The sequence below is a fragment of the Palaemon carinicauda genome, chromosome 21 (assembly GCF_036898095.1).
Source record: "Palaemon carinicauda isolate YSFRI2023 chromosome 21, ASM3689809v2, whole genome shotgun sequence".
NCBI classification, from domain to species: Eukaryota; Metazoa; Arthropoda; class Malacostraca; order Decapoda; family Palaemonidae; genus Palaemon; species Palaemon carinicauda.
In genome coordinates this window covers 50,448,926-50,476,234 of record NC_090745.1, presented here as the reverse complement: position 1 = coordinate 50,476,234, position 27,309 = coordinate 50,448,926, and the positions used below count along the sequence as shown (strand labels likewise).

The 27,309-nt window shown below is 41.3% G+C and overlaps 1 protein-coding gene across 1 annotated transcript in view; it reads right to left on the bottom strand.

Annotated features, from left to right (window-relative positions):
* Positions 1 to 27,309, bottom strand: part of LOC137614898 (solute carrier family 22 member 21-like) — a 947,260-nt gene that overhangs the window by 20,611 nt on the left and 899,340 nt on the right. The window contains exon 15 of the mRNA XM_068344556.1: positions 18,065 to 18,201. Within this exon, the coding sequence (XP_068200657.1) occupies positions 18,065 to 18,201 (137 nt within the window). The remainder of the gene's footprint in view (positions 1 to 18,064; positions 18,202 to 27,309) is intronic.

The following is a 27,309-nucleotide window of genomic DNA, read 5'->3' as shown; positions in this document are numbered from 1 at the left end:
TTTCTCTTCCTCTTGTTTTGTTAAAGTTTTTTTAGTTTATATAGGAGATATTTATTTTAATGTTGTTACTCTTCTTGAAATATTTTTTTTTCTTCGTTTCCTTTCCTCACTGAGCTATTTTCCCTGATAGAATGTTCCTTTAGGTAGCTTCCTAGGGTATATTTGACTACAGTGATATTCCCAAAGAATTTACCTTAAGGTCTCCAGAATTCTAACTCCTGGCACGAATATCCTTAAAGTTTCCTTTAAGGATATCGCATATAATCCGGGGACGTATATCTTGATACGACACAGCAATCCTCACCCCGAATAGCGTTTTCACTTCGAGGGGGAAAGTGGCAAAAATAGAAGGGGAGCTGTTATCAAGGGACCCATCCTCTGTTACTATTTGACTATCTAGATGGCGCTATCGTTGCCACCACGTTTATTCCTTGTACTGTTGAGCAAGGTGCTACAGATACAGTAGTTTCGGGAGGGATCCTGCCAAGGCCTTTTCATAGAAAGGAGGGCAGGTCTATCAGGACGACATGGCTATCTCACCCAAAAATAGATTTTTCACTTCGCTCAAAATCCGTTTTTTGGGTTCAGGCCATGTCATCCTGATTGAAGGTTACCGGAGCATTAATGTATCTGTGGATTTCTAAATGTGCCTTAACCTCAAGACAATATTTCCTTGGTCGTTTAGAGCTTAGAGACATATGACGTTACAGTCATACGTCATTACTTCTAATCACGAACTATGTTAGTGCTTCCTACCCCCTGCAGGGATGAGTCATATCAGATTCAGGAAAAGTCTTGAGGTTTGCATATCCCATATGAACAAACCTAGCAACAAAAGCATACAGGTCTCACTGTCTACAAAACCAGTCAAAGTTTGTATTCTCAATATGAACAAAGGTTTACATAAGCCACCATAGCATCCAAAACATACAGGCTTATCTGTATGCAACAACAGACAAGTTTGTATCCGTGTAGGAACAAAGTATGCATAGGCAGAAAAAGGTTATGTTCATGTAAGAACAAAGATATTTCAATTATTCTCATTTCAATATGCAGATTACAAAGGGATAAATAAATAATGCTCACACATGTTTATTTATTTAATTTTGGGGCGAAATAAGATGCAAATACCAATCAATTATTTATCGGTAATCAATAAATAGTAATTCAACACATTATATAGTAACACTAGAAATGCTAGTGAATATCAAGAAACATAAAAATGCAGTCCTGAAAGGAAACAATAGTTAATGCCACCAAACTGAAAATTTAATAAATTTTCTAATATGCATTTCTTTGAATGACTGTCTTTTCATACTGTGTAAAGAACACATGGCACAAGTGTTAACTTTATGTTTCTTCACCTTTAATTACTGGAACAGTCCATAGTGTCACCCTGGTGACACTTCGCTTTACATGTTGCACTGTAAGGTGTCAACACATACACCCTATACATGACAGTCCCAATCAATTCACTGTTCCTCGCAGCGCTAAGCGACAGGTTTTAGCACACTACCTGCCGCCACCACATACCTTTTCAACTCTTGCACTTGCTTTGCGTATTGTTTAAAAATCATTCTGGATGACTTCCACTCAGTATACGAGCGAAGACGCTCAAAATCCATGTATTGGAAGAAGTTTAATAACGAAGCACTATTTCTAGGATCGTGACCTGCGGGTGTACTGTCAGGATCCGTTCTGCGAATGAAGTAGGTGATCTTTGCCCTTAGCTGTTTTAGGGATAAGTTTGAGCCTAATGTTTTTCCTTTAAAGAGCTGTCCTCCCCTGAAATCTGAATTTCTACGAAGATAGACCCTTAGACACTCTACTGGACACAGCGAGTCATCTTCCGTCAGAGAGCAGATTCTCCAGGGACCCCACCTTTTGGTAGGTAGCTCGTACTTGGCGAGAAACATTGGGTCAGGAAAGAGGTTCAGTTCTCCCACTTCTGTGAACTGAATATGTCCCTCATCTTGAGACAGTGTCACTATTTCACTAACTCTGGCCCCCGAGGCTAGAGCAAACAAGAATATAACTTTTTGAGTCAGATCTTTCAGAGAGCAGTCCTCATTGTTTACTGTTGAGGCAAAGTGTAGGACCTTATCCAAGGACCATGAGATGGCCTTTGGAGGTGCTGCAGGCCTAAGCCTAACACAGGCCTTAGGGATCTTGTTAAAGATTTCGTTGGATAAGTCTACTTGGAAGGCGTAAAGCAAAGGTTTAGTCAAGGCTGACATACACGTTGTTATCGTGTTGGCTGCTAAACCTTGTTCATGAAGGTGAATAAAGAAGGATAAACAGAAATTTGTTGAGATCTCTTTTGGTCTTCTTGCCTTGACAAAAGCAACCTATTTCTTCCAAGACGACTCATATTGCCTTCTGGTAGATTTAGACTTATATTCTTCTAAGAAGTCTATACTGTCTTTCAAAATCTCAAACCTTTTCTTAACTGCTAAGGAGAGAAAATCATGAGATGAAGGTTTCGGGTTTTCTGTGATGAAGTGAAGACAGTCGACTTCTGTACTTGTTGAGTCAGAACTGGGTCCTGCAGAGGGACCGGCCTCAGCTTCAATTCCAATACTAAAGGGAACCAATTGCTTGTCGGCCACTTGGGAGCCACTAGGGCTGCCGTTCCCTGAAAGGATCTCAGCTTGTTGAGGATCTTCAACAGAAGGTTGGTTGGCGGGAACAGGTAAATCCCAGTCCATCTGTTCCAGTCGAAGGACATGGCGTCCACTTCTTCCGCTAGAGGGTACTCTTATGGGGCCACATAATGAGGTAGCTTCTTGCTGTCGCTCATCGCGATGAGGTCGATCTGCAGTTCTGGGACTTGACGTAAGATGAAGGAGAATGATCGTGCGTCTAGGGACCATTCTGACTCTATCGGTGTGAGCCTGGATAGAGCATCCGCCATCACATTGCGGAACCCTTGCAAGTGAACTGCTGATAAGTGCCATCTCTTCTTTTCCGCCAAGCGGAAGATGGCAAACATCACTTGGTTGATTTGAGGTGATCTCGAACCTTGACGATTTAAACATCTCACTATCACCTCGCGGTCCAGAATCAGTCGTATGTGGACTGAATGGCAAGGGAACAATTTCTTCAGCGTGAGAAAGACTGCCATGGGGTCCAAAATGTTGATGTGGAAGGTCTTAAATAGAGAGGACCAAGTCCCTTGGACTTTCCGTTGGTGAGAGTGACTTCCCCATCCTTCCTTTGATGCATCCATGTGGATGATGACTGAAGGTAGAGGCGGTTGCAGAAGCACCGACCTTTTCAGGTTCTTGGCCTTCGACCATGGCTTGAGAAGTGATCGTAATCGAGTCGGTATCGGTCTTCTTAGATCTCTTCGAGCGTTTGATGAGTATCTTCTCAGGCCATGTCGTCCTGATGGAAGGTTCCTTCAGTAGCTTCCTCGAGTATATTTGACTACAGTGGATATTCCCAGAGAATTAAACTAAAGGTCTCCAGAATTCTAACTTCTAGCGCAAATATCTTTAAAGTTGCCTTTTAGGATATCGCAATATAACAGGAGACGTATTCTTGACACATCGCCTAGCTATCTGCACCCCACATAGCATTTACGCTTCGAGGGGGAATAAGTGGCAAGATATGGGAGGAGCCATTACAAAGTTCTCCTCCTCCGTTACTGTTATGGGCACTCGGATGACATCATACCAGTCACCATCTTGGATGACGTAGCAACCGCCCGCCACTTCATTCCTTTTCACTGTAGCGTCCTGACCAGGTGTTTTTTCCCCGTTCTTTCGCTATATCGGTTATCATGTCGCAATCTTCAGCTTCTCCCTCTGGTAAGTTGAGTATTCACCTCCTTTATCGTATAATGCAGCTCTAGCCGTAAATTAACGTTTTCTCGAAATAAATAGGGATTTGCTTTCGTGGCAGAGCGCTTGTCTAGACCGGAGGCGCCTCGGCGCTATCGTTCGCAACTCATGCTTTATTTAGTTAGCCAGAATGACTGTATTGGTCTTATAGCTTCTCTCAAATTAGCTATTTAATCTTCATTGCTAGGAATTAGTTATATTATGCCGTTAGTATCCATTAGTTTCGGCATAAGTGTAGCCGTCATCTCTCCTAGGCCCCCTAGCCTAGATGCCTTAGGTTACTTTCATGCATGATATAATATGTATTCATAGTGTTTATTAATGTTAATGAAGATTTTAGGCAATTATACGTAAAATATATAGATTGCATATGATTTCCTCTTCCCTGATCGTTTACTAAAGAGTTTCGATGAATCTGGTAGTCGATCTCTATGCCACTAGGCTAGTAGCCTAGTGGCATTAGTATACTTAAACACTATATCCCCGGTTACCTTTATGTATAAAGTAATCTCTTCCTCCCTCTGCGGGTAACCCAAGGTTACAACCCTAACCATCCCTGGCACGAATTGTCATTCTGGTAAGGTTAGGATAGGGCTTTCTGTCCCCCTTCCAAACCATTGTTGATGAGTTGGAGTTTGGGTCAGAACTTCAGAGTACCTGTCGTGTGCCTCCAGCTTCCCCCCTTAGGATGAATGAATTCTCCTACGGGACCTGGCTGGTAGGCATAGGGAGCATTGCCCCCTAGACTGCACTTGAAGGGGTCTGAGACCCCATTTGCCCTGTAGTCTAGCGACAAGTCCTGTGTTTGGAGGTTTGGAACTGAAGGATATGAGCATCCTTTGGCCTAGCTTAGACATCATGGGTATTCTGTTAACTAATAGTTTGGGACAGTTTGTCTATACCATCCCTTCACTACACTAACCTACCCTAGGTTGGAGAATGTACTCTTCCTACACCTGGGATAACGTTGGTACCGAAACAGACTTCCCTTGTTGCCTAAAGGGGACCGGTCCACACCGGCTCCTCTCCCTCCCCTCACAGGACCCTTGCCCTTACCCCTATCTGTCCTTTGGTGGTGGCCTAGCCATCACACCCCTGTCCGCTGTCCTACAGTCCCACCGAATGCCGGCGGGTCGTAGGACAAGCTAGGTCCTTTGCCTTTTTGGTCTAATCATTCAGTTTCCCTCTAGCATATGTTGCTATGGGATTGCTGTTTCGGCTAACCTAACTACCGGCAGAAGCCTTCTGTACCTTAGAGTGTTCTTCAGTCCTCCCTTGGACTGCCATCCGCTGCCCCCCGTCGGACTGTCACCAGCATGGCTGCGAATGGATGGAAGCTTGGTCACTACTGTGCTCTCCCCTTACATTTGAACCCTCCTTCTAGAGGAAGGCAGAGTTGGGGTAACGTGCCGCCACCCCTTCATCTTCCTTCACTCATTGCTTTCTCTCTCTCTCTATGGACTGGTACTATCACTTCGTTGACTGCCGGCCGCCAACCTTGCCGTCAGAAGTCAGGTAAGGTTGGTGGTTTGCCAGCCATTAGCTCACCGTCAAAGCTCACTCTGCCGGCGAAAGCCGGCAGTATATGCATAGGCCACTACTCATTCACATTGTATGATGACTGAGCTGGGGTGCCTTCAGTTGGTGACCCGCCGACTGCCGTTGTGCGGCCGACAGTTCTAGGGTTGCCGGCAATTCGGCGGACCGCCGACATTGCAAAAGGCTTTTCCACTACCCAGCCACATTAAAGGATGACTGGGGCGGCGTGCCTTCTGCCGGGGACATGCCGTCGAGCTGCTAACCTAACTATATTGATGACTGTGCCAGATGGGCTATCCTAAGTACTGGCCTTGCCGACGACATGCAGGCTGTAACAATATGTGAATGTTGTGGTCAGGAATCCGTATGTAATCAGTGTATGAATATTGTTGGTACGCTGTCTAAGTTTGTAAATGATATCTGTTTGTTTATGTTTGGGTAAGTCACGTGACCACACAGTCTTCCGCATTCTCCCCCGCTCTACACATGTTGGCTCGGCAATGCTGTATAACTTACTGTTTAACTTGTATAATAAACTAAGGTTAATTACCCTCAGCTTATCAATCAGAACCCATAACATGGTGTCAGGAGTGGTTCTTATCTACATATAAGCTGGATTAAAGAAGAAATGAGGGTAAGTGACAACTTACAAGTTACGGACCAGTTTGTTGATGTCCTAGGCTACGACTTTTGCCGACGTGCATAATTTTTCCCAGTGGGATAAGTTTTTTCTCTCTCATCATAATTAAGGTAGTTTTGTACCATAAAGATGAATGTACAGCTAACTCCACCGAGTCCTATGGACTTTAGTGCAAGTACCAATGTAGCCCTCAAATGGAAGAAATTTAAAGAAACTTTTATTAACTATGAAATTGCCACAGGCTTAGATAATGAAGCTGACAGACGAAGGGTAGCAACATTCTTGCATGTTATAGGAGAATTAGGGGTTGAGAAATATAATACACTGTCTTGGGATGCAGATGGAGATAAATATAAGATAGATATAGTATTAAGGAAATTTGATGCAGAATGCAGTCCCAGATCAAATATAATCATGGAAAGATACAAATTTCTCAAGCGGAAACAAGAATCTAATGAAAGTTGTGACCAATTCATAACTCAGTTAAGAATTCTATGCAAAACTTGCAATTATGATAATGAAGAAGAAATGATCAGGGATCAATTCATCCTCAATTTACATGATGATAAGGCTAGGGAGAAATTACTGGATCATGTGCAGATGGATACAAAGCCAATGACCTTGAAAAGGGCTGTGAATTTTGTAAAAAATTATGAAATGCGAATTCAGCAAAAGCAGCAGATGACTAGTAGCAATACTGAAGAAGAGGAAGTTAATGTTGTGTGGAAGAAGAAAAATAAGTACACAAATCCTCAAATTAAGCCTAAGTAAATTGTGCCAAGGAAATAAAAGATTGCAGGTATTGTGGCAGGACTCATAAAATTAGGATGTGCCCAGCATATGGTCAAGTGTGTGCTAAATGTAAGAGAAGGAATCATTATGCAAAACAGTGTAATACTAATTGGAACTCTGAAAAAGTGAAAACTTGTGAAGAGAATTAGGACAGTGATAGTGACCTTCAGCAAATTAGCACAATAAATGAATCGATAGGAAACATTTCGATGTCTCATGAAAGAAAGCAGTATGTAACCATGACTGTAAATCAGCAAGAAATAAATTTTCAGATCGATTCCGGTGCTACGTGCAATGTTTTGAGTGTTAGAGAATTGAAGCGTTTGATTGACAATGATAAGTTAGATATTGGTGATAGCATCAAACTGAAAGTGTTTAATAATAAAACAATCGAGACTATTGGAATTAAAACTCTAATGTGTGAAAGGAAAGGAAAGCAGTATAAACTTAATTTCTATGTAGTGAAGGAAAATGTTACTTCTGTAATAGGTTATGAGGATGGACAGAGACTGAAATTGATCAAAATTCTTGTGAATGATAACCCAAGTGCTAAGCAAGAAATAAATGAGGTTTCTCCGAAAGGGTTAGATAAAAACAAGATTATTTCTGATTTTCCTGATTTATTCGAAGGATTGGGGGAATTAGGACCTCCATGTAAGATAAATATTGATGATACAGTGTCACCAGTGATCCATGCTCCAAGAAAAGTTCCTTTTGCCCTTAAGAGAAAATTGAAGCAGCAGTTAAGTAGTATGGAAGGTACCATTATTGAAAAGGTCTCGGAACCTACAAATTGGGTTTCTAGCATGGTTTTAGTAACAAAACCTAATTCAGATTTAAGGATTTGTTTAGATCCTACAGATCTGAACAAAGCTATCAGGAGACCCCATTATCCACTTCCAACAATTGAGGAAATTTTACCAAGATTGGGTAAAGCTAAAATATTTTCAGTACTTGATGCAAAGAACGGATTTTGGCAAGTGCAACTTGACAAAGAGTCAAGTTATTTGACTACATTTAATACGCCTTTTGGTAGGTATAGATGGAAGAGAATGCCTTTTGGTATATCATCGGCACCAGAAGAGTACCAGAGACGAATGCATGATGCCTTACATAATTTAGATGGCATAGAAGTAATAGCAGACGATATCCTAGTTTATGGCAAAGGAAATACTGATCAGGAAGCTTTGGAAAACCATGATAAGAACCTATTAGCGTTACTACAAAGATGCCGAAAAGAAAACATCAAGTTAAATCAAGAGAAGATGAAATTACATGTGACTGAAGTTAAGTACATTGGACATTTGCTAACAAAGGATGGTGTTTGTCCAGATCCAAAGAAAATTGAAGCTATTAATTGTCTAAAAGTGCCAAGTGATGTTAAATCATTGAAAAGATTTCTAGGGATGGTTAATTATCTTTCAAAGTTTTTACCAAGGTTGTCAGAAGTAACTCAACCATTAAGAAATCTGGAAAAGAAAAATGTTGAATGGCAGTGGAACTCTTCTCATGATGAAGCATTCTCCAAGATTAAGAAACTAATTGTTGAAGCTCCTTGCTTGAAATATTTTGACAGTAATTGTAATGTGTCTTTACAGTGTGATGCTTCAATGTCAGGATTAGGTGCTGTCCTAATGCAAAACGGTCACCCAGTGGCTTATGCTTCTAAATCGTTAACTGAAACAGAACAGCGATATGCTCAAATAGAAAAAGAGATGTTAGCCATTGTTTTTGCAGCATTACGTTTTGATCAATACCTTTATGGCAAAGATGTTATTGTAGAAACTGATCACAAACCTTTGGAAAGTATTTTTAAGAAACCATTAATGAAATGTCCCAAGAGGTTACAAAGTATGTTATTGCAATTGCAGAAGTTTAATTTGAGTGTTAAGTATAAACCAGGTAGTAAAATGTATATAGCAGATACATTGAGTAGAGATTTCTTGTCGAATACATTTTCAGGTGCTGATAAATCTGATGTAATTGCATTATTTGAAGAGGTTGGTAATGTAAATATGACAGAACATGTTGCTGTGACAAATGAAAGACTTGAGGATATTAGACAAAAGACCATAAGTGATATTACATTGCAAACATTAAAAGAAACAATTCTAAAAGGTTGGCCCACTCATTGTAGAGAGGTTCCTGTAACCATAAGATCTTTTTTTAAATTTAGGGATGAACTTACTATTGATAATGATATAATATTTAGAGGTAATTGCATTGTAGTCCCATCATGTTTAAGGTCTTACATGCTGAAACAAATTCATTATGCTCACAATGGGATTGAAGCTACTGTTAGATATGGTAGAGATATATTGTTCTGGCCTGGCATGAGTGCAGATACAAAGAATTATGTTTCTTCTTGTGTGGTGTGTAATAAGTATGGTAGTAAACAAACCAAGGAATCCTTAAATTCACATGATTTTCCTTCTAGGCCTTGGTCTAAAATTGGAATGGATATTTTTAGTGTTGGCAATTGTAACTATTTGATTTTGGTAGATTATTATTCATCATATTTTGAGATAAATTCATTGGAAAATATGTTAGCGTCAAATGTTGTAAGCAAGTTAAGGAGTCATTTTTCACGCTATGGTATACCAGACATTGTAGTAAGTGACTGTGGCTCACAATTTACATCAAGTGAATTTCAAACTTTTGTAAAGAAATGGTCATTTAAACATGTAAAATCATCCCCTTACCACCACCAGTCAAATGGCAAAGCTGAAAATGCGGTAAAAATAATGAAACATTTGTTCACAAAATCAAAGGAGGATGGCCATGATCCTTTATTAGCACTTCTTGAATGGAGAAACACTCCAACTGAGGGATTTAACTCTTCACCCGCTCAAAGATTTTTTGGTAGAAGAACTAAAAGTCAATTACCTATAACAGAAAATTTACTTAAACCCAAGATTGTTGATGGGGTACCAGAAGTTCAAACTAAAAAATTGGTTAGGCAAGCTAAATATTATAACAGATCATGTAAGAATTTAGTCTCATTAAAACCAGGTGATGTCATCCGTGTACAACCAGTTCCAGGAAAAAAAGATTGGAAGAAAGGTAAGGTAATAAAAGAGGTTGCAAAAAGGAAATACAAAATAGAAGTAGAAGGCAAAGTATATTTTAGAAATCGTAAATTTTTGAGAAAGACATCAGAGACAGTAACTGATAATTATATCGATTCTGATATTGAACTTGAAACTGATGTAAATACGAATGATGTTGGAAATAAATCTTTAATAATTCCTGAAGCTGATAACTTAGAATCACAAAGAACCAGAAGTGGTCGTGTTGTAAGGAAACCTCAATATCTTGAGGATTATTTGTAATAAATTTAAAGAGCCAATTAGGTATGTAGGATTAAATGTATGTTGCAGGGACCATTTATGTAGAAGAAAAGTTCTTTCAAGATTTTGTTGAGAAAATGTAAAAGAAGGGAGATGTAACAATATGTGAATGTTGTGGTCAGGAATCCGTATGTAATCAGTGTATGAATATTGTTGGTACGCTGTCTAAGTTTGTAAATGATATCTGTTTGTTTATGTTTGGGTAAGTCACGTGACCACACAGTCTTCCGCATTCTCCCCCGCTCTACACATGTTGGCTCGGCAATGCTGTATAACTTACTGTTTAACTTGTATAATAAACTAAGGTTAATTACCCTCAGCTTATCAATCAGAACCCATAACACAGGCAATGTCTATTGTATGAGAATATAAAATAGCCACTACATCTGTAGTATTAAGATATACTTCAGACAGAAAACTATAGTATACACTTATACAATAGATATCTTTCTAACATACTCTGTGCATTCAAGCACAGTCCCTTGTTGAAACCTACCTGGATTGGGGGACTGACCTCCCCCTCTTCACTATGCTGATTGTTTATCAGCCCCTCCAATTCTCAATATTAACTTCCTGGAAGTATGTGTTGCTTGCACTATCCTCTCTCTTGGATCAATATCTTCCATCGGACCTCCTACAATGACATCCTAGGATTGATAGTGAGAAGGGTCACAGAAATTGGCTGGGCGGGATTCACAAGTATGTGTCTTTCCTAATTCTTTTCCAGCTTACCTATCCTAAACTTACAATAAGAAAGGATTCAATTGTATGATTAATATGATTTTAAGTGTACTGTAATAGACTTCATCGTACTCATATTCTTCTCTTTTCTTTACAGGAGGAGTACGCCCAGTGCGAGAGCGCCTTTTGCAGTGTGCATCGCAGGGACTTCTACAGGCATCTGGGGTGCCGTACGCACTCCCGCTGCTCCGTTACGAAGGGTTCTCTGAAGTATTGAGACCCACAGGCATGCACCACGTGCAAGGACTTGTTTCATGAGGAATTTGAGACTCCACAGTCTACAGAGTCAAGAAATAACGCTCGGGAGAAACTAGGCAAGTGGGTGCGGGGTTTCCAGAAGAACGCCACGGGGCCTTATCTTCCCAGCGAGGGCATGAGGGCCTTGCTGTTCCCTAGGGCATCTGCGGATGCCGTAATCCCTCAACCTCACCCTGAGATCCCATGCATCCAGCTAATGATCGACTTAGATGTCTCGGATGCAATGAAAGACATCCACACTGAAGATGATAGGATGTCAGAGGTGTGGAAGAAACCGGGAAGGACCTTTTGGCTGATGGCTAAGAAGAGAAATCTACTGTGGCTCCGGAGTTCGAAGAATAGGATGTGCCATCCCATTCTGTGACGTCGACTCCTGCCCTGGAACCGGTACCTTTTACCTCGTCCACTCCCTTGCCTACTAAGTCGGACGAAACCATGGCTGCGATTCAGACCATGATGGCGATATTCGACGAGAAGATCAAGCAGAGGGACGCGGAGTTTAAGAAGGGGATTCTCCGCCTGTCGCTTCAACGAGGGTCTCAGAAGAGGCACAACGTCAAGGATCTTCCCTCCTGCTCAGAGATCAACCCTTGGAAGCATGCTGAGTACATGCCTATCACCAATGGGAAGATAGTCATGTTGGACAAGCTAGGCGCCATCCCCATTGAAGATGTGGAATTCTGGCCTAACTTTGATTCGTACCCTGACTGCTTTGTTTGTCTCAAGACGGAACCCATTTCCAAGGAAGAAACGGAACCTAAGGAGGTCATCGTCTTCGACCACTCCAAGGCTCAGGCGCTGTTTGCCGGCTGCCTGAAGGAAAGGGGCTACACCAATTCCAAGGTGCCAACTTTAAGCAAGAAGCACCCATCTTTTCTTGCTCCCAACACCATGGTTTTTCCCTTCGCAGAAAAACCCTTCAAGGCAGTACTGAAGGCAATGGAAGTGGGGAAACCTTGTCCTACCCTCAAGGAATGTAGGCCCCTCTCCTTAGCTCTGCCACCTGACGACAAAGACTGGAAGGATTTCTAGTTGACTTTCTCGGTTGGGAAGTTGGAGGCCGACATCGCTGGGAGACAGTTCAACGAAAACCTCCTCAAGCTATCCGATTTCCTACTGCGTAGGGAACAGGATAGGAAAGAGAAACTGGCTGCTTCTCTCACTCTCCAGGTGTCCATGGAGACAATGGCCAGGGAACAGAGGACCCCGGACATATTCATAGTCCTTGCCAAGACTCAATTGGCAACTCTGACGAAGGACTTTTATAGCTTCATCAGAGCACGACGGGCGTGCAGGGAGTTCGTGTTCGCATCTACAACCGTCAAACACGAACGTCGGAAGTTGATTTCTTCCAACATATGGGGAAAAGATCTCTTCCCCTCCGACTTGGTCAAGGAGATTGTCGACAAGGCCGCCACGGATAATAGGAACCTTCTCCAGAAGTGGGGCATGTCTGCAAAGAGGAAGTCTTCTACGATGAGGGTCCCCAGACTGAGAAGACATCTAAGAGACCAAAGCTACCACCTCGCCCACCAAAACGACAACTTACTGTAACCGCAACACCACAGCTAGTGGCACAAGCCCAACCTACCTTCCAGCTGGTTCCCCAGCAAGTGGTGACTCAGTCACCAGCCTTCACCCCGGCTTACGAGAGGTAGTCAACTACCTTTCGTGCCAGGGGCAGAAGCTTAGTAAGAAACTCCTCTAGACGTCCCTCCAGAGGGAGAGCAGGAAGGGGGGCAAGCGGTCAAGGAGGCAAGCCCTCCGGAAACAAGAAGCAATGAGTTGCTTCCAGTAGGAGGAAGACTCCGTCTCTTCCAGGATTGTTGGACCTTCGATCCCTGGGCCCACAGCATCGTCAAGAATGGACTAGGCTGGAGCTGGAAGCAATCACCTTCAACTTTTCCACAATTCTCTCAGCACTCCACCCCTGCTCTGGAAAAATATGTCCGAGAACTCTTGAACAAAAAGGTAATCAAGAGAGCAAAGTCCATCAAGTTTCAGGGCAGGCTGTTCTGTATTCCCAAGAAAGACTCAGACGAACTCAGAGTCATTCTAGACTCTTCTCCTCTCAACAAGGTCATCGGGAACAACAAGTTCAAGATGCTAACCCTTCAGCATATAAGGGCCCTATTGCCCAGAAAGGCATACACAGTCTCAATAGACATGGCAGACGCCTACTGGCACATTCCGATGAATCGCCAGATCTCCTTTGACCTAGGATTCAGGCCTCAGAAAAGAAAGTACACTTTTAGAGCCATGCCCTTCGGGATCAACATAGCCCCAAGGGGCTTCACGAAGCTTGCAGAGACTATTGTTCAACAACTACGCCTACAAAGTGTTCAGGTAATGGCCTACCTGGACGATTGGCTGGTGTGGGCAGCATCGGAAAAGGGATGCCTGCAAGCATCCAAGAAAGTGATTCAATTCCTGGAACATCTAGGATTCAAGATCAACGCCAAAAAGTCTCGACAATCTCCAGCTCAAAAGTTCCAATGGCTAGGTATACATTGGGACCTACAGTCACAGTGTCTTTCCATTCCATTAAAGAAGAGGAGAGAAATAGCGAGGTCTGTCAAGAGACTCCTCAAATACAAATGGATTTCAAGACATCAACAGGAGCGTGTGCTCGACTCCCTCCAGTTCACTTCGGTGACAGACACAGTGCTGAAAGTGCAGCTAAAAGATGCATCAGGAGTCTGGAGAAGATACGCATCAAACGCTCGAAGAGATCTCAAGAGACTACTCCCGTCTGGGCTTCGATCACTCCTTAAGCCATGGTCAAAGGCCAGGATGTTCAAGAGGTCAATACCTCTACAACTGCCTCCACCCTCAGTTAGCATCCACACGGACACATCGCTGGAAGGATGGGGGAGTCACTCCCATCAATGCAAGACTCAAGGAACTTGGTCCTCCCTGTTCAAGACGTTTCACATCAAAATCTTGGAGGCCATGGCAGTCATCCCCACACTGAAGAGATTACCTCCTTGCCCCTCAATCCACGTGCGACTGACGTTGGACAGCGATTTGGTGGTCAGATGTCTAAATCGTCAAGGCTCACGATCGCCTCAACTCAACAATGTGATATTAGCCATCCTCCGCCTTGTGGAGAAGAAGAGATTGCACTTATCAGCAGTTCACCTCCAAGGATTCCGCAATATGACGGCGGACGCTCTATCCAGGACAGCCCCTATACAGTAGAGTCGGAATGGTCCCTAGACGCAAAATCATTCTCCTTCATCTTATGTTAAGTCCCAGAACTGCAGATCGACCTCTTCGCAATGAGCAACAACAAGAAACTTCCTCGATACGTGGCCCTGTACGAGGACCCTCGGGCCGAAGCAGTGGACGCCATGTCCTTGGACTGGAACAGATGGACCAAGATTTACCTGTTCCCACCACCCAACCTTCTGCTCAAGGTCCTCACCAAGATGAGATCCTTTCAAGGAACGGCAGCCATAGTGGCTCCCAAGTGGCCCAGGAGCAACTGGTTCCCCCTGGTTCTGGAATTACAACCAAAGCTGATTCAACTGCCGGACCCAGTTCTGTCTCAACAAGTTCAGAAGTCGACTGTCTTTGCTTCATCATAAAAAACCAGAGCCCTTCATCTCATGATTTTCTCCCCTTGCCATGAAGAAAAGGTTTAGAATCTCGAAAAATAGCGTAGACTTCTTGGAGAAATATAAGTCAAAATCTACCAGAAGGCAATACAAGTCATCTTGGAAGAAATGGGTAACATTTTTCAAGGCAAAGAATCCGAAGGAAATCAATGGATTTCTGCCTCTCCTTCATGAACAAGGTTTAGCAGCCAACACGATCACTACGTGTAAATCTGCCCTGACAACACCCTTACTTTATGCCTTCTAAATAGACTTGTCTAACGAAATCTTTAATAAGGTGCCGAAGGCCTGCGCTAGACTTAGACCAGCGGCCCCTCCGAGACCTATTTCATGGTCTATCGACAAAGTGCTACATTTCGCCTCAAGCTTGGACAATGAAACTTGCCTTCTGAAAGATTTTATCCAGAAAGTTATTTTCTTGTTTGCTTTATCCTCAGGGGCTAGAGATAGTGAAATTATGGCATTATCTAGGGAAGAGGGCCACATCCGCTTTGCTGACAAGGGCGAGCTCACCCTCTTTCCTGACCCAACATTTCTGGCTAAGAACGAGTTACCCACAAAGAGATGGAGTCCCTGGAGAATCTGCCCTCTGAAGGAAGATGCCTCTCTGTGTCCAGTGGATAGTCTAAAGGTCTATCTTCGCAGAACTTCAGACTTCGGAGGAGGACAACTCTTTAAAGGAGAAACATCGGGGTCAAACTTGTCACTTAAACAACTACGGGCGAAGATCACCTACTTCATTCGCAGAGCAGATCCTGACAGTACACCTGCAGGTCATGATCCTAGGAAGGTTGCCTCTTCCCTGAACTTCTTCCAACTAATGGACTTTGAAAGTCTTCGCTCTTTTACTGGATGGAAGTCATCGCAGGGTGTTCTTTAAGCACTATGCGAAGCAAGTGCAAGAAGTTAAACGATATGTGGTGGGGGCAGGTAGTGTTCTAAAAACTGCCACTTAGTGCTGTGAGGAACATTGAATTTTTATGGGACTAAAAATTCTAAAGGGTGTATATGTTGGCCCTAGTGCGCTACTAAGTAGTGGTCGTCATAGTAATGGCGATATGGACTGTTCTAATATACCAAGGTGATATAACAGACTGAACACTAGTGCTGCGTGTCCTGTACACGAGTGTATATTGAAACATTCTCAGAAAGACATTACAATTCCATACGGATATTGAGATGTGTGGCAAGGTTTCCTTTTCAGGTACTACAAATAATTCAGCTTATGTCGATGTGCCTATGTTATGTAACTGATTCTCAATTACAATTTTATACTATTTACATGTATGTTCAAATTTTATATTTTCACATGTATGCTCATCCTCATTTATTTAAATAAATGTTAAAATTGTTTTATGCGTCTTCTTTCGCCCTAAAACATTTTTAATAAAGAAACTGTGAGAGCATTTTTTCAACCCTTCTTCTGCATGATGTATTGAACAATAATGATACTTTTGTTCCTACGCTTACACACACCTTTCCATTAAAATGCAACTTATTCTATCACTTGATACAAACTTGGGCTACAGACATGCAATGAGGCCTGCATGTCTCCTTAGACAGATGGGACGGTTCAGTGTAACATGCAGCTTCGAGACTTTTCCCGAGTCTGGTTCGACTCTTCCCTGTAGGGGGCAGGAAGCACAAACATTATATATGTTAAGCGGAAACGACTATAACGGTGTTGTCGTAGGCCTATTAGGTCCTAAAGACCAAGGAAATATTGTCTGGAAGTCGAAGGCACATTTGGAAAATCCACGATACATTAATGCTCTGGTAAACTTCCATCAGGACGACATGGCCTGAGCCCAAAAAACGGATTTTGAGCGAAAATAAAAATGTATTTTTGGGTGAGATAGCCATGTCGTCCTGATGGACCCGCCTTCCTTTCTTGGAAAGGCCTTAGCAGGCTCCCTCCCTATCTTACTGTATCTGGAAGTATTGGCCGAATGCTAAAAGGAATGAAATGGCAGGCGGTTGCCATGTCATCCAAGATGGCGATGGGTATGACGTCATCCGAGTGCCCATAACAGTAACGGAGGAGAGAACTTTGTAACGGCTCCTCCATATCTTGCCACTTATTCCCCCTCGAAGCGTAAACTCTATGTGGGGTGCAGAAGTTAGAATTCGGGAGACCTTTTGTTTAATTCTCTGGGAATATCCACTGTAGTCAAATATACCCTAGGAAGCTACTGAAGGAACCTTCCATCAGGACGGCATGGCTATCTCACCCAAAAATAGATTTTTCGTTTCGCTCAAAATCCATTATTTAACATCAATTGAATGTAAAAAGATTGATTGAATACAATCATAAAAGTACTTGGTTCTTGAGAACAAAGTACCATATGCATGTTTGACAGTAGGATTTTACCTGGACCTTTGTCTTTCAAGGACCGGAATTTTCTTTTAAAGGAATTTGAGATCTATATGATAATTACAAAAATGGCGTGGAGGAAAAATGAAGTAAAGGTAGTAATAAGTCTCCGTTTGGGTGGTAGTGATCTAATAGATACCTTCAACACACATCTAATCATTTCTCTCCCACAATCCTCCTAAATTGCTCACTTTTTCCTCCTTTAAGGTCTCTAATCTTAATTCTAGATATCTTTTCTTGGTTTTTCTACCCCTCTTTAAAATCCATCACTATCAGTCTTTGTTGTTAAATATATGCTTCCCCCAATATTACCTGACTGTTCACTTCATTGGTTTTGTCAAGTCCTCCAACCAGGGTGTAATTTAATTAGCTTTCCACTTCTCCACTTACAAAAGTTATGTGCTTATCCAACTTTTGAACACAAGTGTTCACTTATGCTAATTTAAAACTCTGGGCCATTTCTAACATAGACTCCTCTATTCATTTCTAATTCCAACCCAACCTCTGTCATTCAAGTCTATTTCTATGATTAAGTTCTCCTCTTTCATTGTTCTAAGATGTTTGCCCCAATCGCTTGCCTGAATAATTCTTTCTCTTGTTCTTGGCAACTTATATGGAGACCATATGTTGAAATTATATTTATTATTTTACCTCGAATTAAACATTCACAGTTATTGGAGGTGGGCCTAACCTTTGATTAAAAAGTCCAACTGTAAAGCAGTAGTATTGTAAGTTAATAGCAGTAAACATAAACTTTCGCTAAAAAGCAAGACTGTAAGGTAGAAGTTGGCCTTTCAGTCACTTTGTACGACTTGCTGGACGTATGGTATAATAGTAAATGATATATAAGTTTTTAACATACACAGAAGAAACCTTTCGATGGAAGTTTACAAGCTCGCACTTACTTGCCAAAGTCCTCACTTTCTTGCAGAGTTTGTGGTAATTCACTACCAACAGTTTCGGGCAGCAAAACAATCAACATTCCTGAGATAATTGACAGAGCCCCAAAGATGAGAAGAGGCAATGGCTTGTATGTCTCAGCCTAAAAATATAATAAATGATTATTTGGGCTTAAAATTTATTACAGTGCAAGAATATGATATCTATATGTACAAAAGTGTTTATAGTTGAGGCAGGTACGTTACTTTTGATATAACAAGAAAGACATTTATTACTTAAGATTACCTAATTGACAGAAAAAAAGTAATATCTTCCAAGTATATGCACATTATTTCGCCAAATTAAGGAGTATGACCTTAAAAATTGTAAATTTCATGCACAAGACTCACCTTTAGAAGTGAAGGAATATAGATTTTTTTTTTCAGAAAACCCGTAAACTTTATTTTGTATCATGAAATGTTTAAAAGAAAATACAACAGAAAATGACTGCAAGCCAGATGGAATATAAAAGAATAAAGAACTGTGAAGTGAATCAGAAAATCCTCTATTAATATATATTAAAATTGGCTATTTCAGGGATGAATTTAACTAAACACTAATAGATGCAGATACTGTGCACACAAAGTTCGTGAAAGGAAATCTTGTAAGTTTCCAAAATTTTCAACTCCAATCTTATCATTTCTTTCTTTGACATGTTGACTTATAAAGAATTTTCGTCTATGCCCTTGGTAATTGTGTATCCTCTCTCATTGTCCTTCAGATTAAGTGTAAAGAGGACTAAAAGTCAATCTGCTAGTGTACATAATATACATCTCTCCTAAATCTAATGGACTTTGTTAATACTTGCAGTATGTTACTTAGAATATAATCTATAAATTCAACCACCCCACTTTTTATATGCAAGGTTTCCTGGTTTTCAAGGTCTTCTTTAGCAGTTGGAGCATTTTAACTATGGATGTGCTGATTTGATAATATTTCTTTGATGGATTTAAAACTGAAAAAATCAGTGACAGGACTCTCCGAGAATGGGCCTGCAAGTGTTAAGACCATGGTTATGGAAAATGTGTAGCAGATGTATGTCCTAAACCGGAGAAGACAAACCATATGGTACTGGAGTAGACAATTCCAGTTAGTCATGGTTCACTTTTTTACAACTCCAGCAGTAAGATCATTTCTAAAACAATACGGAAAGAATAATGATGAAGTCGAACTATGTAGGTTCACTTTTCCGTATATCAACAATTGGTGGTCTTTTCAAAAAATATGATTAGATGATAGTCACTTCAAGTAAGATAGCCTTTTCAAAACATCTGATGAATCTTCACAGAGATGAATAGGGAGTCACTTGAAAAGAAAAGCTCTTGCAGAATGTATTGAATCTATTAATAAATTCATTTGGTTACCATGGGCAATGTTTCTTAAAATAAGCATGAGCCTTCCACCAAGCCTTTAATTGTACGTAGTATGCAAAGATTACCTCTCCAAAATTGGGTCACTCTATAGTCAATTTTTTTTTATCGAGGCATATTTGCACCGACTCGTAGGGGTGCCCTTTTAGCTCGGAAAATTTCGTATATCTAAGGGATGAATTTAGCTTAATAAATAAGTTTCGATTCACATTACTTGGTGATCATTTGAAAACAATGATGGTATTCGGACAAAAAATTCTTCCGACCAATCAGCTATTAGGAAACTTTTCGAGCTAAAGGGGCACCCCTGCGAGTCGGTGCAAATATGCCTCGGGAAAAAAAAAAAAAAAAAAAAAACTATAGTTAGTATGTGACCCTGTTATTCCTTATGCTAATCACCGCGTAAGGGTCGTGGAACATAGAAGAAGATAATTGGGCGCCAAATGCCCCATTATGGTAACCTTTTTTCAAGAAGTAAGGTACCAACTCCAAATTGCTTGTATCAAAGATTGTTCTCAGGTCAGATATTTATGTTTAGCTGGAAAAGACTAGTATAATCATGAGACTTCAAGATTTTATCAGCTTGAGTGACACAAGTTCTCAAAAAAGGCGTCAACTCTTGGTAGTTATTAATTCCAGCGAGCTTCATCCATAACGAGTAACAATTACTTTCCAACGATGCAATTTAATTGGTCTATTTTTCGATTACTTGATGGCCTATTTGGTGTTATACTTATGAGTATTATAAGATAAGTTCTAAGATGTATACCTAAGAAGATATTGGTATGGCCATTCTTATTCTGTAAAGGAATATTAATAAAAAAAAAAAAAATGAAGAGTAGTCTACCACCATCACTTATTGCTGAAAAGGTACACAGGGTAATGGGGTCCGTGACAGCAACTCATAAGTAAGTGTTGTCCATAACTACCTTGCTTGGAAATGAGATTCTAAAGGGTACCTGACACTTGCACGCATTCGTGGCACGCACTGGCACGCATTGATGCGCGAACTCACGTGAACGAGTCGTGAAAATGTCGTGAACAGTGTGGGAACGATGCGTGGCATGAGTGCCATGAGTGCCCAGAACTTTGAAATGTTTAAAGTTTGTGGCACGCATTGGCACGCCAAAAATAGTCGTGAAATAGTCGTGAACGATGCGCGAACTGGAGTGAACTGGAGTGAAGAGTGCGGGAACTGGCGTGTACTGGAGTGAACGATGCGTGCCATGCTTCGCATTCCAGGCATTGTTCACGCATCGTGCACCCCAGTTCGTGCATCGTTCACGCCAGTTCACGACATGTTCGCTCATCGCAGCCTTCCCACTGACATTGTCACGCATTGTACTCCCGCATTGTCTCGCATTGTTCACTCCAGTTCACTCCAGTTCGTGCATCATTCACTCCAGTTCACGCCAGTTCCCGCATCGTTCACTCCAGTTCACGCCAGTTCCCGCACTGTTCACTCCAGTTCACGCCAGTTCCCGCCGGTTCACGCGAGGTCCCGCATGGTTCACGCTAGTGCGCGCCTACTCCGCCAGTGGAGCTCTCGTGGGATTAGGGGGATTAGGGGGTATATAAATTGAGGTCTGAGGACACTCCTAGCCATTCCAGAGCTCGCCAGCGAAGAGACAACATGCCAAAAAGTATACAGCCAAAGGGAAGGGGGAGGAAAAGGGACGTGATAGAGGAGATCGCTGATCGAGATTCTCCTCATTCATCATTTTCAAGTCTCGATTTGGTCATCCCAGAGACACAGCAGAATACAAGCCAGAGCCAGGTATCCAGTGATGATGAACTAAAGAAGAAGCAGGTTTGGGTGTCTAAGAAGGACATCCCTGACTACCAGTGGACAGAAGAGAGGGAGACTACGTTGGCCAACCTTGTCAAGGAGAACCCCATGCTGTTTGACAAGAAACATAAGGAGTGGATCAACAAGGTTTTGAAGAACAGCAGGTGGGAAGATATAGGAAGGCAGCTGGATCCTCCTGCCACTGGTGCACAATGCAAAAAGCAATACGAGAACTTGAGGACGAAGGTTGGGAAGATTATGAAAAGGGAGAAAAAGAGTGGAGCTGGCCAGGCCCAAAGGAGTGGTCGTGATGACTTCCTCATGGACACTTGGTCGTTCCTCATTCAGCACATCGTCCGGGGAGAGACAGTCTCCACTGAGCAATTTCGTGGCTCCGAAGGAGGTGCAGAGACAGTCAGCGATGTCAACGATGATGTGAGGTCGACAGGTTCTCACAGCCATGCATCTACCAGCACCAGGAAGGACAAGGGGAAGGGGAAGGGGTCCAGCCGAACACTTGACACCATTCACAGCAACACCTGTGTGTCGGAGAAGGATTTTAGCAATACATTGAGGAATGTGAGTATTCATTGTTTTTGACATATGCAATCTGTTGCATTAAAATGCTGTACTAAATTCTTACAATGTTTGTTATATATATATATATATATATATATATATATATATATATATATATATATATATATATATATGATATTTTTTATGTTTCAGATTATGTCGAAAGCAGAATCGGCGGCCCCAACGTTCATGGGCCAGCACAAGATTGTGCACAATTTTGCGTGCCTGCTGGAAGGCTACATGAGTGCCATCCCAGTACACCGATGGCACAAATTCCAGATAGAGTGCCTCAATCTTGCACACCGCTACAGGGACAAGAGTCAGGTCTTCCAGCAGGCACAGCAACAACCATCAGTGACCTGGGCAGGCCCACAGCAGCAGCAACCTTGGCAGCCACCTCAGCAGCAGCAACCTTGGCAGCCCCCTCAGCAGCAGCAACCTTGGCAGCCCCCTCAGCAGCAGCAACCTTGGCAGCCCCCTCAGCAGCAGCAACCTTGGCAGCCCCCTCAGCAGCAGCAACCTTGGCAGCCCCCTCAGCAGCAGCAACCTTGGCAGTCCCCTCAACCAGGACCCTCGCAGGCACAGCCAGAGCAGCAGCAGCAGCATCGTCCAGCCAGTCATAACTGGAAGCCACATTCAGGCCCTTCTTCCTTGCCCCGTACCACGGAGTGGCACCCAGGGATGCCAACTCCACTGTCATCCACCCCTGTCCTGATGACTTCACCATCAGCGTCAGTGTCGTCACCCACCCTTGTCCAGGCTCCTTCACCAGCAGCTTCATTAACGTCGCTGTCGTCATTCAAGAGTCCATTGACCTTCCCTGTCCTGACCCCGGGGACCATCGACAGCAACCTAGATGAGGCCATGACACCCGAACCCCTCTACTCGTCGAAGGAACTTGACACCCCACCAGTCAAGGACAAGGAAATTTAAATACTTATAAATATTTGTACATAAATGGAGTGTGATACTTGTACATATATGTTGTTTTAATGTAAATAGAATATTTATATATTCCCAAACACTTATTTTTGTCTATTACCTTAAAATACAAAGAAAGAAACAGTAAAGTAAAAAATAATAAAAGGGGAGAAAAATAAACCCCCCCAAAATTTTATATTAGCTGTCTTAATGTGGAAAAAAAAATGATATCTTATTTCAAACTATTTCTATAACTTTATGATGAAGAGAAACAAAAAGGACACGAAAAATTAATGAAAAGGAAAGAAAAATAAACCTAATATATTTTCATATTTGCTGTTTTAATGTAAATAAAAATTGATATCTTATTTCAAACTATTTCTATAACTTTATAATGAAGAGAAACAAAAAGGAAACGAAAAAATTAATGAAAAGGAAAGAAAAATAAACCTAATATATTTTTATATTTGCTGTCTTGATGTGAAAAAAAATGCTTTCTTATTTCAAACTATTTTTATAACTTTATAATGAAGAGAAACAAAAAGGAAACTTTTGTTTTAAATAAAAATGAACTGAAAAATAAACACAAGAAATTTTTAAGTTTTCTGTTTGAATGTAAAAATAAAATGATGTTTTATTTCATCAACATACTTATTCTTCTTTATTACCTTAAAATGAAGAGAAAAACAAATTTTTTCTGTTTGCTGTTTTAATGTTAAAATAAAATGCTTTCTTAATACTTGTACATATTTTATGTCTGCTATTTATATGTAAATCAAATGCTTTCTTATTGAAACAAAAATAAGGGGCAACAAAAAATAAAAACGAAAAAGATACCTTTCTTTTATTAACAAAATGGAACAACTATACAGCTCATGGAGGTACTACATTTTTTTCTTACCAAGGGACAGCACCAGCAGGGGACATGTAGTAATGTGAAAGGTAGTCTCGCAGATCCTTTGCATCCTTCTGGATATGATGGCCGGGTAGAGTCATCAGACCCTGCAGGTTTTGCTCATTCCTCCATGCACCAGGGATCAGAGCATGTGTGTCCGGATCTTCGTAGTCCACTTCTGACAAAGCACCTGGGTATTTGATGAGGACGAGGTTGAGCAGGACACAGGCACACATGGTGATCAGGTTGATGGTGTTGGGCTTCTGCTGCATCGTCGTCAAGAAGCAACGGAACCTTTGACTTAAAATTCCAAAGGCATCCTCAACGACACGTCGGGCACGAGACAACCTGTAGCTATATATGCGTTCTCGTAGGACTTGTGACCGATGGGAGAATGGTTTCATCATCCAGGTTTGGAGAGCAAAGGCGTCATCCCCAACGGAGTGATAGGGCACTGGGTGGTCATCATTAGGGATTGGTTCTGGTTGAGGCACTCTAGCTCTGTTGTATTCTACAGCATCATGCAGAGAACAGTTGCTCCATGTTCCTCCATCCGACGCACCACCCTCTGCCCCAACATCCACATAGAGGAACTTGTAGGAAGTATCTGCCACTGCCATCAGTACAATGCTGTGGAAGCCCTTGTAATTGTAGTAGTAAGAGCCAGCATTGCGTGGCTTCTTTATGGCAATGTGCTTTCTGTCCACAGCCCCCAGACAGTTGTGGTAATTCCATCTGGAGGTGAATCTGGCAGAAACTTCCTTCCAGGCCTCTTCAGTTTTTGGGCAACGCAGCACTCCGTCCTTGTAGGCCGTGATGATGGCTTTACACACCTCGGGTATTAACTTGCTGATGGTACTTGCTTCAACCCTGAAGCTGTACTGCAGACTTTGATAGGAATTTCCAGTGGCTAAAAAGCGGAGGGTGACCGCAAGCTTGAGTCCAACTTGAAGCAGTTCCCTCATGAAGGTGGACGGCTTCAGGAGGTGCGGGGTTAACTTCTCAACCATCTCTTGAAACAGGTCAGGTGTGATTCTGAGGTAATTTTTGTAGCCCCTTGGATCTTCCTTGTTGAGTTCAGTCAATAGACTGTCATAGTGTCCAAACGACTGCCTTCTGGTTAACCATTCCCTGACCCACACTTTCCTTTGTATCTTTCTTCGAGGTAGGGTTGGCTTTTGTTTCTCTTTTTCCTTTGCCAGCCTTTTCTGATGCACTCCAACAAATGCTACAGCAGCTGCCAAGTATAGGTATCTTCTCCTCAATGTAATGGTGTCTCTGACAGAAAGCATTGTAGTCTCGTCTGAAGCCAATCCAAGAATGTCCTCGGGTTGGAGAAGCCCCGTTTTTATATGGAGTGGCCAAGTCGTGAACTGGCGTGAACGATGCGTGAACGATGCGGAAAGATGACTGAACATGTCGTGAACTTCTCGTGAACTAGGCGAGCCAATTCGTGTCATGGCGTGAACGTCGCCTGAACTTGTCGTGAACTATGCGTGAACGTGTCGTGAACTGGTCGTGAACAGTGCGGGAAAAAACCCAGTGCGTGGTAAAAATGCGCGCAAGTGTCAGGCAGGCTTAAAGCATAATGAATTACACCCAGTTGTTTTTGAACTGATGAGAAGAGTGGGTACTCCAGTGTTGGTTAAAGAAAAATTAAAGATCACAGATGTTTGTCTATAGATTATACTATAATTTTCTATAGTTTTATAAAATATACAGCAGAGAGAGAGAGAGAGAGAGAGAGAGAGAGAGAGAGAGAGAGAGAGAGAGAGAGAGAGAGAGAGAGAGTGAGAAACCTTTTCGGCTTTTCACAGATAATTGTAATCTTTTTTCCTTTTAAAATTATACTGGAAAAGAAGTCTCTTGGCCGACCAACTACACAACGGGAAGGCTCAAAATCTAGAGAATCACAAATCTTAAATTGTCTCAGAGGTTGGGAAAATGAATAAGAAACTAAAGTCATTTATCAACTACCCACTCCTAGAAGTTGGGGAATATAAATCATATTATCTTAGAAACGAAAAGGTGCAAAAAATCTACAAGAATACACCAACTGTCAAATTCGAGCATTATTATTATTCTATCGCCATCTTAATGATCGGTCTATTTTTTATTAAAGTATTTTGCGATGTATAAAAATAGTTACTTGCAAGAATAGCAATCTATATCACTAATAACATAAGATTTATCATGATCTCGGGAACGTGAACATGGAAATATAACGACCTTAACTAGTTTTGCATTTAGCTAAGTCTCCAAATAATTTGGTACTTTTTGCTATTTGAAGTTTAAAAAGTTATGCTGGCCTTGTATTCAATAATACTGGAGGTACATAGAGAATCAATTCCAGGATTTTTAAAAATCTAGTTTGTGTGAACCACAAATTAAACACACAATTGGATGTTCATAAAATTCAACTTTAATTAACCAAAGTAATATATCACACCATAAAAACATTATTATCTAATTGGTCTAGACATACTGCGAGACATAATTCCGTTGTTTTCAAAGCTTTAATGTGTTTTATTTTCCACTATCTAATGCAGATCACAGAAAATGCTAATATATATCTAAGACCTACCCTGCAGTCTCGTGCGGGGTGACATCACGAATTTCTAGTGTACCGCGCGTTTCACACACGTTCGTACACTGCAACGGTATTTTCTCTTTTTTTTTTCATCGAAACCTCTACTATATAAACTTATTATCTGCTGAAATAAAGTCGTTTGCATTCCCCTCGCATCTTTGTTATAACCTAACAGACCACTTGCGCAATTGGTGAGCCCGGAGTAACCAGCTCCACCAATTGTGTGATTGGGCTGTTAGGCTATAACAGAGACTTGAGAGGAATGCAATTGATTTTTATTTCAACAGATAATGAGTTTATATACAAGAGATTCCGAGCAAGAATATAAAAAAATTCAAACAGATTTGTGCATGTAAAGGCAAATTTAAATAGGTTCTGTTATCAGCGATGGTGAGAGCGAGATATATATATATATATATATAATATATAAAAAAAAAAAAAAAAAAAAAAAAAAAAATATACGTTACAGTGTACGGGTGTGTGTGAGAAACGTGCACTAGCAACATATGGCAGGTCGGGTTTTAACCCAACATAAGCTAAGCGTGGAGAGACCTTATATTCTATAGACCTTGTCTGGACCTTTATCTCTTAAGGGTAACGTTGGCTAAAATTGTAAAAGATTTTTTCCAAGAAATTAAGATTTATATAAGATAGAAAAGACTGTGATGAAAGGTAAGGTAAAGGTAATACTGCTTCTCCATTGTGGTGATAGATATCTTTAACACACTGCCTATTTCTGAAGAGGAAAATAATGAACACAACGAACTAGTAAAGGGTTTACAGAAGCACTTTGGCCCAAGAGATTATGAAAGATATATGTTTGATATAAGAGCATAAGAAGGTAACAGTATAGATAAATTTAGTAGAGATTTAAGGAATAAATAAAAGAACTGTAATTATGGTCAACTATATGATGAGTTGTTAAGAGAAAGGATAAGTTGTGAATAACAGATAACATTCTAAGAGACAGACTATCACGACTCAATGATCCATTACTTTAAAAAGTAATTCAGCAATGTCACCCAGCCAGTCATATATGAATTTAGTATCCAACAAGAAGTTCAACC